We start from the raw sequence: 12,676 nt of genomic DNA on the forward strand, positions 1-12,676 counted from the left end.
GCCCTGTGGGCCCCCCGCCAGTCTGGTCCCCTCACCCAGCCCTGTGGGCCCCCCGCCAGTCTGGTCCCCTCACCCAGCCCTGTGGGCCCCCCGCCGGTCTGGTCCCCTCACCCAGCCCTGTGGGCCCCCCGCCAGTCTGGTCCCAGCCACACCCACCAGCCTGTGAATCTCAGCCATCACATTTACCCGTAGAGTCTTTCTGTAAAATAACATGTTTTTTGTTTTTTTTTTTTTATGAGAACCTTAATGTCATTATTACATCTAATTGCTTACTACACAGGGCACTTCAGAGGTTTTGAGATAGACTATTTCACTCTCAAGAAGCACAGTGGACAGCGTTCTTATCTACCCAGGATGAGAGCACAGTTTATCTTGCTTGGCTCATTGGAGTTGCTGGGAGGACTGCATTTGTTTCTGTCTGCACAGATTTTATTTCTTGATTTTTGTGTGTCTCAAAACTTTCATAATGACACATGTATCATTAAAAACTGCAGTGATCACGTAAGAATGATATTTGAACTGCACTTGTGCAGTTCCAGGACATGGAGGCTGTGCTGCAGGCTCACCCATTATTCCTGCTGCCTGGGTACCTGCCCCAAGCAGAAATGGGCACAAATCTGGGATTTTGGCCCCCATAGAGGTTATCTGGTGAACCTGGCTTTGAAGTGGAGAGCCCCTGCACCAACCCCTCAGCCAGGCTGCACCCCTGCCCTTTCCTGCTGGTCGCTAGTGTGACAGGGGAGCCACCACTTCTTCTCGGGGACTATCACTGCCATGTGGGCTTCAGCTTCTTTAACTAGAAAACCTGGCTCTACTTATAGGACTTTCAGCTGTTTAGACCTGAAGCTGGCTAAGCCCCCCAGTGTCTGTGGAGCAGAAATGCAGGCTGAGGCTCTCCCCCACCTGTTTAAGTACCATCTGTCTCCCTGGCTGCAGCAGAGACTGGGCTGCGGCTCACACTCAGGCTTGTCTGGTAGGCACAGGGTGCCCTGGCTCTGCCCACAGAACATGACGAATGGATGTGTCTGTCTGGGACGATCAGGTGTTGACGGTTTACCCTACGAGGGGTATGTTTGTGCATTACCCTGTATAACCCTTGACATAAGCATACAGGACAGCCCCGTTTTACTGCCGAGGACACTGGCAGTCAGAAGGGTTGACACAGCAGCCCAGGAGCCGTAGGTTCCAAGTCCAGGCTCTTAGCACCGTGCCAAGATGTCTGTCCACAGTTGGTGCTTTTAGATAGTTTGGGGTGTAGACGCTAGGCAGGGGGAGGCTGGGGACCCAGGAAGGGGGCTGCACAGGGAACACGCTTGGTAGGAGTTTGTCGGGTGGGAAGGGATGTTGATTAGACGTGTCCACGGCACTGTGACACTTGTTTAACATTAAGGAGTCGGATTCTACCAAAAACAGGTAGAACAGGTTCATTCCTAGATACACTTCCTTGCTTTATTTTAATGAAGCCTGGCATGAGGCGGGTCACCTGAAGGAAATACACACGCACACTGAGACTCACGTATGAAGACGTTCCAAGGACTGGCGTGATAAGAAGGAGATCTAGAAGGAATCCCCGTGGGCAGCACTGGGAAACTCTTTAATGTTTGGTACGACTATGGGAAGAAAAATCTTGCAGGCTCTAACACATCCAAGAAACCCAGTGACCCAGGGAAATGTTCACGGTGTAATGTGAAGCTTCACGAACCTGACTGCAAAACTGTGTGTGCAACGGATTGTGATGATGTCAACGTGTTTGTTAAAATGTCAGTGCAGAGACTATAACACAGGTGTGCCCTGGGCCTGTAACAGTGAATCTAGGAATTGTGTGACTATCAGGGTTTTTTCTTTCCCTTTGTTCCTTGTTCATTTTTCACATTTGTTAAGTGAACATGTTCTTTTATAATAAAAAGGTAATTTGGGGCAGTGCTTGTGGCTCAAAGGAGTAAGGCACCGGCCCCATATGCCGGAGGTGGCGGGTTCAAACCCAGCCCTGCCCCCAAACTGCAAATAAATAAATAAAAATAAGAAGGTAATTTATGTATGTGTCTCTGCCCGTGTGTGTGTGTACATGTCCAGGTATGTGTGTATTTATGTGTTACCTGTGTGTTTCACATGTTTGTATGTGCACAGACTGAGCACTCCTTATCTGAAATGCTGGGGACCAGAAGTATTCCAAATTTTTCCCAGACTATCTGTAGTCTTCTTACCATTTGAACATCTCTAATCTCCAAATCCAAAATGCCCAATGAGCATCTCCTTTAAGTGTCATGTCAAAAAGTTTCAGATTTCGGATTTCCAGATTAGGGATGCTCAACCTCCATGTATGTGTGTATTTGAACACATGTACACATGTATGTACGTGTATATTGTGTGTGCACAGATGTGTGTATGTGCCAAGTCTGTGCGTTTGTGTATGTGCATGTGTGTGCACCTACTGTATACGTGTGTATGCATGTGTGTTGGTGTGTGTTCATGAGTGTATATACATAGGTTCATAAGTTTGTGTACATGTATCTGCACGCATGTATGTGTACAGATATGCTCATGTATGTGTTGCATACCTGTATGTGTTTGTGTGTGTGTGTGTGTCTAAGTCAGAAGTTCCCACGCCTGCGTCCTCTTTGGTTGGCCCATCTGGCCACCTAGTTCTGAATGTGTGACTTCCCCGCATGTCCCGGCTGTGTGTTCTGAGCTCCCCTTTCCTGAGCTCAGGCTTAGGCTTCTGAGGAGTGCATGGGGCTGAGAACTGCAGGTGGAGAGACCCCTAGGCAGGCGGTGAGCTGGGTCAGAGAGCCCCAGGGCTTGCCCATAACTCCCCGCTGCCTCCGTAGCCCTGCTCCTCAGGTGAACAGCAACCCCTGCTCCTGTATGCCATCTGCCTGGCACCCTCAGGAATGGTCTGCTCAGCAGAGTCCACAGATGCACTTGGCTCTTCCCATTCATGGTGAACCTGTAGGCCACTGAGCACCAGGCCAAGAGAAGGGGGTCACCGACAGCAGTCCCCAGTGCCGACACTTGCACTTGCCCAGTGTCACCAGCTGATGGGGGAGGGCTGAGTAAGCAGGGGCAGACACTTGCTGGCCGTGCAGCTGCCCGTGTATTTGTGAAGGCCCGCCTCGTGTGTGTCTGGAACTCCGGGTTCTGCCCTCCCCATTTCACACAGCTGCAAGAGACTGTGGGTGGCAGCAGGAGGCAGCAGCTCTCAGCTGCCACCACTGTCCTTCCACACAGGGGACTGAGTGCCCCCAAGAGTGCCCTACCCTGAAGGACATTCTTGTCCTTGTGTGTTCTGAACTTACCGCCCATCCCAGCTCTTACAAATGTGACCTTGTTACCCAGTGTCAGGGCTTCCTGATGCCCTTTGGGGACATGTACATGCCCCCTGTACCCCACCCTGGTCTGGAGGCCTTTGCCTGGGAGCTAGAGGAAGCTGTTCAGACAAGGACATCTTACTGGAGCTCTAGAGGGGAGGTTTAAACAGTCACCAGCAGAATGTTCTGTCTGGGAGTGGAAGAAGGTATGGGATCTAATGAAGGCCACGGCCAGATCATTTCTGACAAGGCTGACACTGAAGTGTAGTGGAAGTGGTGCAGGCAGCTCTTCCCACTCCCTGGGTTTCTTTTACCAAACAGAAGAACCGAGGGCGGGGGGCAGCGTAGAGCCAGGAAGAGCCACCAAATGTGACCTGCTGTCCTGGAGCTCAGGAGAGGAGAGAGCCGAACACCTTCCCAGCAGCAACCACAGGCACTCTTTGTCAATTGGCATGACTGAGTTCCTGTGACCTACGTGACTGGCCCTGGAGAAGGGTGGCATCATGTCACATTTGAGGAAATGAGGCTCAGAGAAGTGTGGGGCGTCTCTGCAAAGCTCCAAGGTCCTACGCAGCCTATGACCACCAGACATACTTCCTGTCCATCTGCAAAATAATAATTTGGTGCAGTTTACTGGGTGCAAGGCATCGGTCATGTAGGAGGCCAGAGTCCAAAAGCTAATTCCAGTTTAAGAACTTCAGTCCCTACTCCCAGGTGTCCTGGGTGAGGTCAGTGAGGGCAGAAGGAAAGGAGAATTAAAAACCTGAGGTGACTTCACTGGCAGCTGAGCTAGGGGGAGGAGGAGGAAGACGTCCCTCTGCAGTCCAGTTTCGTGACACGTCCACTCAGGGGCAAACACATGTATTGTCCACAGTGTCTGTTTAAAGCTCAGAACCTTCAGGAGGGAGGGACTGAGGGGTTCAGGGCCTCAGTATTCAGCCTCACAGTGATCCTAACAGTGTCACCATGATCACCAAATGTGTGACAACCTTCCTGGGGATACCACTCAAATGATAGTTACCTCAAGGGGTGTGGCCATTTCTCCAGCACCTGTCTCTCTGTGCTGGGCCTGCTGCTGTCCTGACCATGGACAGTGAAGGTGATAATTTAAATTATAGCACGTGGCCATAATTTGGGCATATCTGACATGTACAGCCAACCTGTCTTCTCAATGCCAGTTTTCTGCTCCAAGATATACTCACCAAGGAATCACATCTGAAAACAGAAATCTCTAGCTGTGAAGCAAAGCAAAGAAGCCCTTTGGGGATCTAAGCCCCAAAGCACAGTAACCGTGAGAGGGCCCCTCCCTCCATCCAGACGAGGCTCGCAGCAGGTACCCCCGGGCAGGACCATGGTGTTGGTGGTCACAGCTTGGGACCCTTCCATAAATACCTGTCTTCTCTTTGGTCCTCTTCAGTCCACCAGTGAAAACTTTTTTTAAGTAGCTTTCAATTTTATTTTCTACAAAATGAAACCACTTTATAAAAATTGCTTTTGTTAAAATGACAGGCTGTGCATATCCATTTTAGAAAAAAAAGTCAAAAAACTTCAGATGAGCAAGTCAAAACTGATTCTTCCAAATAAGCCTGTCTTCCTAATAGAAAGTGGAACTGGAGGCTGCTGCCCAGCGTTGTCCATCTCCCGAGCCGGTCAGCCCGTTCACGGACACAGGCCTTCTTAGGATCTCTAAAGCCCACACTTGACTTTCGGGGACTATTTTAAATGTCACTTTTAAAACTTTATCTCCTTTAGAAAGAGTTTTCAAGGACTCAAAATATTTTTAGTTCTCACTGAAAACTTGAAATCTATAGATTATAAAGCAGATTTTTTAAAATAGTTAGAGTTACTGTATTTGAACAGGACTGTTATGTGTATTCTCAGTGTGGTAACTGGAGCCACATACCGGTAAGGATGCGTGGCCTTCTAGTTGTCACCCCTCACATGTACATATCTAGAAGTCACACCATTAATTTGGAACAGAACTGGGGGAATGACTGACTGGTAGAATTGTATCTTTTCCACTGAGATTAGCTTAACTTTACCTGGTTGGTTCTGTACTAGTCTGAAGAAAATTTAATGTATCGCCAAATCTCTTAGATTTCAAGGGCTCACCCAATTGGAAGGTTTTAGGGCCCTCGAATCAAAAGCCTCTTCAAGTCTGGGCACAGCGGCTCACACCTGTAATCCCAGCACTTTGGGAGATGACAGCAGCAGGATTGCTTGAGGTCAAGAGTTTGAGACCAGTCTAGGTAATACAGTAAGACCTCTTCTCTAATAAAAAGAAAGTATAGAAAAATTAGCTGGGTGTGGTGGCACATGCCTGTAGTATTAGCTACTCAGGCCTGAGACAAGGGGATATCTTGAGCCTAGGAGTTTGGTGAGCTATCTTCACACCACTACACTCAGCCTGGGCAAAAGAGTGAAACCCCATCTCTAAAAAATAAAAATAAAACTCTGGCATTGTATGAGACCTCGAGGTCTCTGGGAGGGAGGATTCTGGGTGCTGAGGCCTGGCTTGCTAACGGAAGGAAAGGTAGGCCCTGAGCGCGGTTAGTTCCTGCTCCAGTTCTTTCCATCTCCTTGATTTTGCTTCCAGAAAAGTTCCTCCTCTGGTCAGAGCGGGCAGTGACATTTGCCTCAGAGCTGGGGTTCCCGCTGCCTGCCTGGGCACAGGGGAACAGTCCTGCTCTCTCCTCAGGGTCCCGTGGAATCAAGCTAGGGTCGGGCATGCCTCCTATCTCACCTCCTGTGTCTGCAGACCTTCCTACCTGCTTTCTAACCGTGATCCGGCAGCTGACTCCTCTTAACTACACCATGGTGTCTCCAGTGCCTACCAGTATTTACAACAGACTTCAGTAGTTACTGAAAAGCCCAGTGTCCATCCTAAGGGAGCTTCTGTAAATTGGACAGAGATGGGGAACTAAACAGAACTGATCTGAGAGCTGGCAGCTCTGACTCCCTCTGAGGGCTCAGTTTCTGTGGGGGGCTCTGGGTAGGGGTTGGAGGATGGACCTCAGCTGCTCTGGGTCACTCTGTGCTCTGCAGAGACCGGGGACATCTTATACTGCTGGTGGCTCTGAGAAGGACAAAGAGCTGAGAGTGCTGTGTTTTCTACTGGGCAGAGGCACACAGTTCATGTCCAGGGGTGCTGTGAATTTAGATGTGAGCCCCTGAGCCTGTAAGTCAGCCCACAGCAGCAGGGTCTGTCTGTCACATGAAGCGAGAGTTAGGATCTACGCTGAAACTGACAGTGGGAAGGCCCAAGTGCCCCCACCTTCTACCTGTGGGGCCACCAAGTCAAAAAAGCGGACTCCCACACTGGAGTTTGGTGCTGTAGAGGTACCTACCCTCAATGGTAATCATTCTTTTTTTTAAATCATAGCTGTGTACATCAATGCAATCATGGGGTACAATGTGCTGGTTTTATGTACAATTTGAAATATTTTCATCAAACTGGTTAACATAGCCCTCATGACATTTTCTTAGTTATTGTGTTAAGACATTTATATTCTACACCTAGTAAATTTCACATGTACCCTTGTAAGATGCACCGTAGGTGTGGTCCCACCAGTTACCCTCCCTCCACCCATCCTCCTCCAGCCCCTCCCCTCCCTCTCCCCTTTCCCCCTTCTTCTTGAGCTATAGTTGGGTTATAGCTTTCATAAGAAAGCTATAAATTGGTTTCATAATAAGACTGAGTACATTGGATACTTTTTCTTCCATTCTTGAGATACTTTGCCAAGGAGAATACGTTCCAGCTCCATCCATTGTTCTTAAACGCCTTTAAGTTTGGAAAAAATTAGGCTTTTGATTTGCCTTCCATACCATGAGTGTATGTATAAAAGTTGTAACATACATGTATAAATGTATAAAAAGTGACAACAGAAAGTCTGGGGAAAATGGGGCCTTCTGTTACCTTGTGGAGTTTGTATACAGGGGTGCAGTGCTAAGCCAGACAGGGCTGGGTGGTTCTGCAAAGCCTTTCTCCCCCTACTAACTCAAAAAGGAGAGTGTTTCCATGCTGTTGGAGTAATTATGCTTCTTTAATACTACTGTTTTATTTTTTTAAGTGGTTAGCTATTTAGTTTCCTTTGTGGTAGGGAAAAGGAAATTGAGGACATAAGGGCTAGCTCTTCCGATGGTGTTGCTCCTGCTGCATCTTATGAGTCCTGAGGTTAGCGACCTCAGAATTGGGACTCTGAGTCAAAGCAGCCTTTCCCCAGCGGTCTGCAGGCTTTCAGCTGGAGTCTGCCTTGTTCCCAGACCCATGTTAGATCCAAGCACATCCCAGGGAGAGCAGGTACAGGTGGCTGGGAGCGTCTCAGGACATCACCTTATCAACTGTGTCATGCGAACACTGCTGGCCACTGCCACGTACCAGTACCCATTTGACAGATGAGGGAACTGAGGACAGAGGCTGGGTGCTTCAGCCGAGTTCCCACTGGTGGTCACTGGTGGAGCAGGATGGAGTCCAGTACGACTCTGGAGCTCTTTGTTGCAACCCGTACCCTATACTAAGATGGGTCAGAACTAAAGCGGGAATTTTCAAATATTGAATGCTGGGCTTTGGGGTCATTGCTGACTCTCAGAGTGGTCCCTGATGTGGATGAGGAAAGTGAATCTTAGGTGGCAGAAAGCTGAGAGGGACCTTCAGGGGTCCAGCCTTACCCCATCCCCCTGTATTACCCAGATCATAGCCGGGAAAGTAACTGTTCTTGGCACCAAGCTTCTCCCTGCTCAACTTTGAGTTACTGTGAGACAGGGCCTTGACCTGCTCAAAAGAACCTCCTAGACCCTCCCTGTGCAAGAGACTTGAGCAGGGGGCAGATGGCTGTAACAGGAGCATCAGCCCAGTGTAGAATCACGGTTGTAGTGCCCTGTGTGGTCAGGATGCTGTGGAGAGGCAGTGGAGGGTGACGGGTACCTTTGTGTCTAGCTCCTTCCTCTACCTACCCCTCCTCTTGGGCTCCCTCCAGGCTGGCCCCTGTGAGAGGCCAAAAGAAGTACTGGTGGATGTGTGACCAGGCACATCTTACATTATATATAGACCCCCAGGGAGGTGGCCCTGGGCAGCAGGGGGTGAGGAGAAAGTGTGACAAAAACACACTAGGCCTGGAAAGAAAATGAGAGAACCAGGTCAAGGGCAGTGGCTTATGCCTATAATCCCAGCAATTTTGGAGACCAGGGTGGGATGATCCCTTGAGCTCAGAAGTTCAAGACCAGCCTGAGCAAGAGTCAGGAGAAAAACTAGCCCCTCGTGATGGCCCAGCTACTCAGCAGCCCCTGGTGATGGCAGGCACCCGTAGTCCCAGCTACGCGGGAGGCTGAGGCAAGAGATCACTTGAACCCAGGTTGAGTTTGAAGTTGTTGTGACCTATGATGCCATGGTACTCTTTGTCCTGCTCCCCATAAAAAAAAAAAAGAAAACAGAAAACTGGTGCCATGGCTGATTTGCATGGAAAACTTGGTACATGGACCTGGAGAGGCTTGAAATATGCATAGCAGTGTGACTTCACTTTCTTAGAGCAGGTCATGCTTATCGTAATTGTAGATAAGTTCATTTGGAAGAATGTGCGTCAAGAGCACTGGTCTCGTGGAGGGAAGCTTGGCCACGCTGCAGCCAGTACGCTGACCAGTCTTCTGTGGATGCGTTTGGATAAAGTTCTTACCTAGAAGCCAGAGACATATTTTCTTTGGTTATATTGGATATTATTTTTATAGACCTAGTAAGGCCAACTGGATTTGGACATTTCATGTGTTGGGTAGAAGTGACCCTCTCAGGGAGAAGAGTGGGTTTCTGTGAAAGTGAACGGAGCAGAAAGCAAGTCCCCGGTCCCCAGTCCCCAGTCCCAGTCCCAGTCCCCAGTCCCCAGTCCCAGTCCCCGGTCCCCAGTCCCCAGTCCCCAGTCCCAGTCCCCAGTCCCAGTCCCCAGTCCCCAGTCCCAGTCCCCAGTCCCCGTCCCCAGTCCCAGACCAGCCCCAACCTGGGATTTCTCTGGGTTGGGGAAGGAGCTAGGAGGTGTCAGGCTAGGGAGGATGGCCGTGCCTAGGTCTCCCAGGCTGGTCCTTCGTCCCTTGAGACCCTTAGCTGTGCCTCAGGGAAGGGCCGTCCCTGCTATCACTGAAGCCCCCTGACCTGGGACCTCAAGGTCAGAATGGTGTTGACTTCTTCCTGGATTCAAGATGGCAGCTGGCTGGCTGTGTCTATAGAGGTGCAGTTTAGTCCCTCCTTTGGCAGCCGTCCCTCCCCGTGCTTGCTCATGGCTGTCACTCTCCCCCCCTACAAAATCAAAGTTCAGACAAAGTAAGTGCTCGGCTGGAAACACACCAGCCCAGCCAAGACGGAGCAGGACACTTAGAAGGGAATCTGTCAGGGAAAGCTGACATTGACTAAAGGACAGAAGATCCAGCTTTAAAGCTGCCACTGATGCATCGATTGTGGGGATGGAGATTATTCAGAGATTTGGCAGAGGATGGTTGCAGACTCAGAGCATAGGCTCCAGACTCTCTCTCACCTGCCTGTGTTCCCACTGGGGCCCCTGGGGGCATGGAGTGAGCCTGGGGCACTGTTGATCTGCCCAGTGAGATTTGATCCACAGCCCGAGGGGCCCCACATGAGGCAGCCTGGGGCCCTGGGAGGCAGGTGGGTGGTTTCCTGCTGCCCAGAGACAGCCTGCCTCTGGGCACACAGCCAGCCAGGGACTCTGGGGAGGGGCAGAACAAGCTTCCTTGCAAGAGGCAGGCTCAGTTTAAAATGCCATCTTGTTCTTCCAACTGCTTTTTCCATGCTGTGGAGGGTAAGGGTTTTTGTTTTTTGAGCATTTCACATTCCCTGGGATGCTTTTAAAAACCCTTAGCTCCACAGTAAGGCGCAGTGTTGGGTGCTGTGGCCTGCAAAGAGTACCTTTATGATCCTCTGAACTTTCACTTGGCATTCTATCCTTTTGCCTGGGAGCTGCTCAGTTTCATATGGGAAAATGAAGCTTGCTTATACTTTCATAGGAATAAGGGGCTGAAGAATTCTGTGGCTGTGTTCTTACTGTGTCCTTTTTATTAGTTTAAATTTCACCTTTTTCTTAGTAATTAATTTCAACTTTGCCCTATGCCTTGAGGACTGTGAGAAGCAGGGTCCCACAGGAGAGGCACTGGGTGCTGACTGCAGAGACTGGGGCTCTGGGAGCAGAAGGCAGGTGGAGTCATTAGAAGTAATGGGAAAACGGTGACCTATGGGAGACTTCATTGCTTTGCATGTTTTTGCAACTGGTTCAACTGTAAAATATCTAGCCCCAAGATCACCCAGCAGTATTGTAAGTGAATCCTGTGACTTCTGAAGACATGCTGTTGGTAGTTCTTGGCCAGGGCTGTGTGCTCCCATGAGGTGTCTGGGGGTTGTAAGAATGTGGTGTGGCGACCCACCTGCTCTACCCTGTGGAAGTGGGTGGGGAGGAAGGAAGGGAGCGTTGGTGGCCCTTGTCCTGCATCTCTGCTGCAGACAGGGACCTTTTGGTCACTTGGAGCCCTACTGCTTGTTTTTCTGATTGTTTTGTTTCAGTTTTTATTTCTTCAAGATCCCGAGTTGTTTATCTATACACATCTACTTTGTGTGTTGCAGGATGTGAAAGTCTTTAGTGAAGATGGGACAAGCAAAGTGGTGGAGATTCTCACAGACATGACAGCCAGGGACCTGTGCCAACTGCTGGTTTACAAAAGTCACTGTGTGGACGACAACAGCTGGACACTAGTGGAGCACCACCCACACCTAGGACTAGGTACGAAAGCATCCGGGGTTGGGACAGTCACGAGGGGTGCTGGGAGTGTCATCAAATGCAGTCCACCTCTGCCAGATGCCAAAGGTGTGACCTCATGGTCCCCTGCCACGCTAGGAGGCAGGGTCTGTGTTGCCCTTCAGTCTCCCCCTAAACATTTTACTTTGCTCCCTCCCCACCCTCTCCCTTCTGGTGCCTTGAGAATCCAACCTTGGATGGTTGAAGCCGTTCCTGGGGACTCAGATACCTGCTGCACACCTCTGCACTGAAGGCAGAGGGTGGTGGCTGCCACTCTGCAGAGAGCAGCTTATCTAAGTTTGGGTCTTACCTGGCATCTCTCTGAGCTGGTTAGAAATGCCCAGAGAGCAAGAGAGTATTGTATATTGTGGAATATTTGGAAAGATTTACTGTTTACAGAGCTCACTGAGGTGTTTGCTTCACTTCATTTGTTCAGATGTTCTAGTTCAGGTAAAGAAGCTTTTGGCAGACTTTTGCTTAAATTTTTATTGGATAAATTGTGGGACTTGAAAAATCATAGGCAAGTATTTAAAAATAGAATTTTCACCAAATCAGCAGCTATATTTCTGCCACGTCTTTGAAGGAGTGAAAAATGGCACAGATAGTGAACTTCCCATAGTTCTGAGTTCTTCTCCTTTGCCTTTGATTAATGAATGAAATTTAAACTTCTAGGTCTGTAATGTTTATTTAGTTGCGTACCACTCTACCAACTGATAACTGGTGATTTAAGCATGAATAATCTGATGTGAATTCCAGTTGACATTGCTTTAAGTCACTTTTCTAGCCCCGCCTGCACTTTTAGGCATGTAGTATACTTCTTAAAGTAATCTGATAGAACTCTCACCGGTTTCTTGCCCATCTCTGCTGATTGCCAGCGCATCTGTCTGACAACAGAACCCTTCTCCACTGTTGCTGACAGCTCTCTTCAGCCAGGTTCCTGCACGAGGCCCACAGTTAGTGACCAGGCTGTCATAGTTGTTCCCATGGAGACTGGCTGTCCTTTCAAGCTCCAGCTTGGGACACCCACAAGTAGCTCCTGCAGTGGCTGGTAAGGCTGCCAGAAGCACCTATTGACACACAGATAACTTGGAAATTAAACCCTATTAGGAAACATGAAGATTGTGTTGCTATGTATAAGTGTATATATGTGAAAAATACATATATGTAAAACTTTAAAAATGAATCTGTGTAGTTGGACCCAAATATAATAATTATTGTTGAAAGACTTTTGCAGACATCTGATAACTGAATATAATTGAACACCTAGGGCATGTGGAAAATGGGTACAGATACACATCAAATTTTAACATGCAAGGAACGCTTCAGAAATTTTGATTTATATATTTCTTGTGATACCCCTTGATGTCAGTACAATACAAAGAGCATAAATGACACATTAAAACTCAAGAAATAATCAGCCAAATGAAGAACAGATTACTGTGAGGGAGTAGAAAAGGAAATATCCATGTGCACTCAGAGATCTCAGGGATGTGCGATTCGTACACCTTTTTACTTGTGTGCACTCAGTGATCTCAGGGATGTGCGATTCGTACACCTTCTTACTTGTGTGCACTCAGTGATCTC

At 48.8% G+C, this 12,676-nt stretch overlaps 1 protein-coding gene across 3 annotated transcripts in view; it reads left to right on the forward strand.

The window, feature by feature from the left end:
* The window catches only part of GRB10 (growth factor receptor bound protein 10), a 178,469-nt gene that overhangs the window by 135,929 nt on the left and 29,864 nt on the right, over window positions 1–12,676 (forward strand). For all 3 annotated transcript variants that reach the window (XM_023517875.1, XM_003797733.3, XM_023517876.1), the window contains one exon: window positions 10,921–11,077. In XM_023517875.1, the coding sequence (XP_023373643.1) occupies window positions 10,921–11,077 (157 nt within the window). The remainder of the gene's footprint in view (window positions 1–10,920; window positions 11,078–12,676) is intronic.

This window comes from Otolemur garnettii, unplaced genomic scaffold (assembly GCF_000181295.1).
Source record: "Otolemur garnettii isolate 467f Iridium unplaced genomic scaffold, OtoGar3 scaffold00123, whole genome shotgun sequence".
NCBI lineage: Eukaryota > Metazoa > Chordata > Mammalia > Primates > Galagidae > Otolemur > Otolemur garnettii.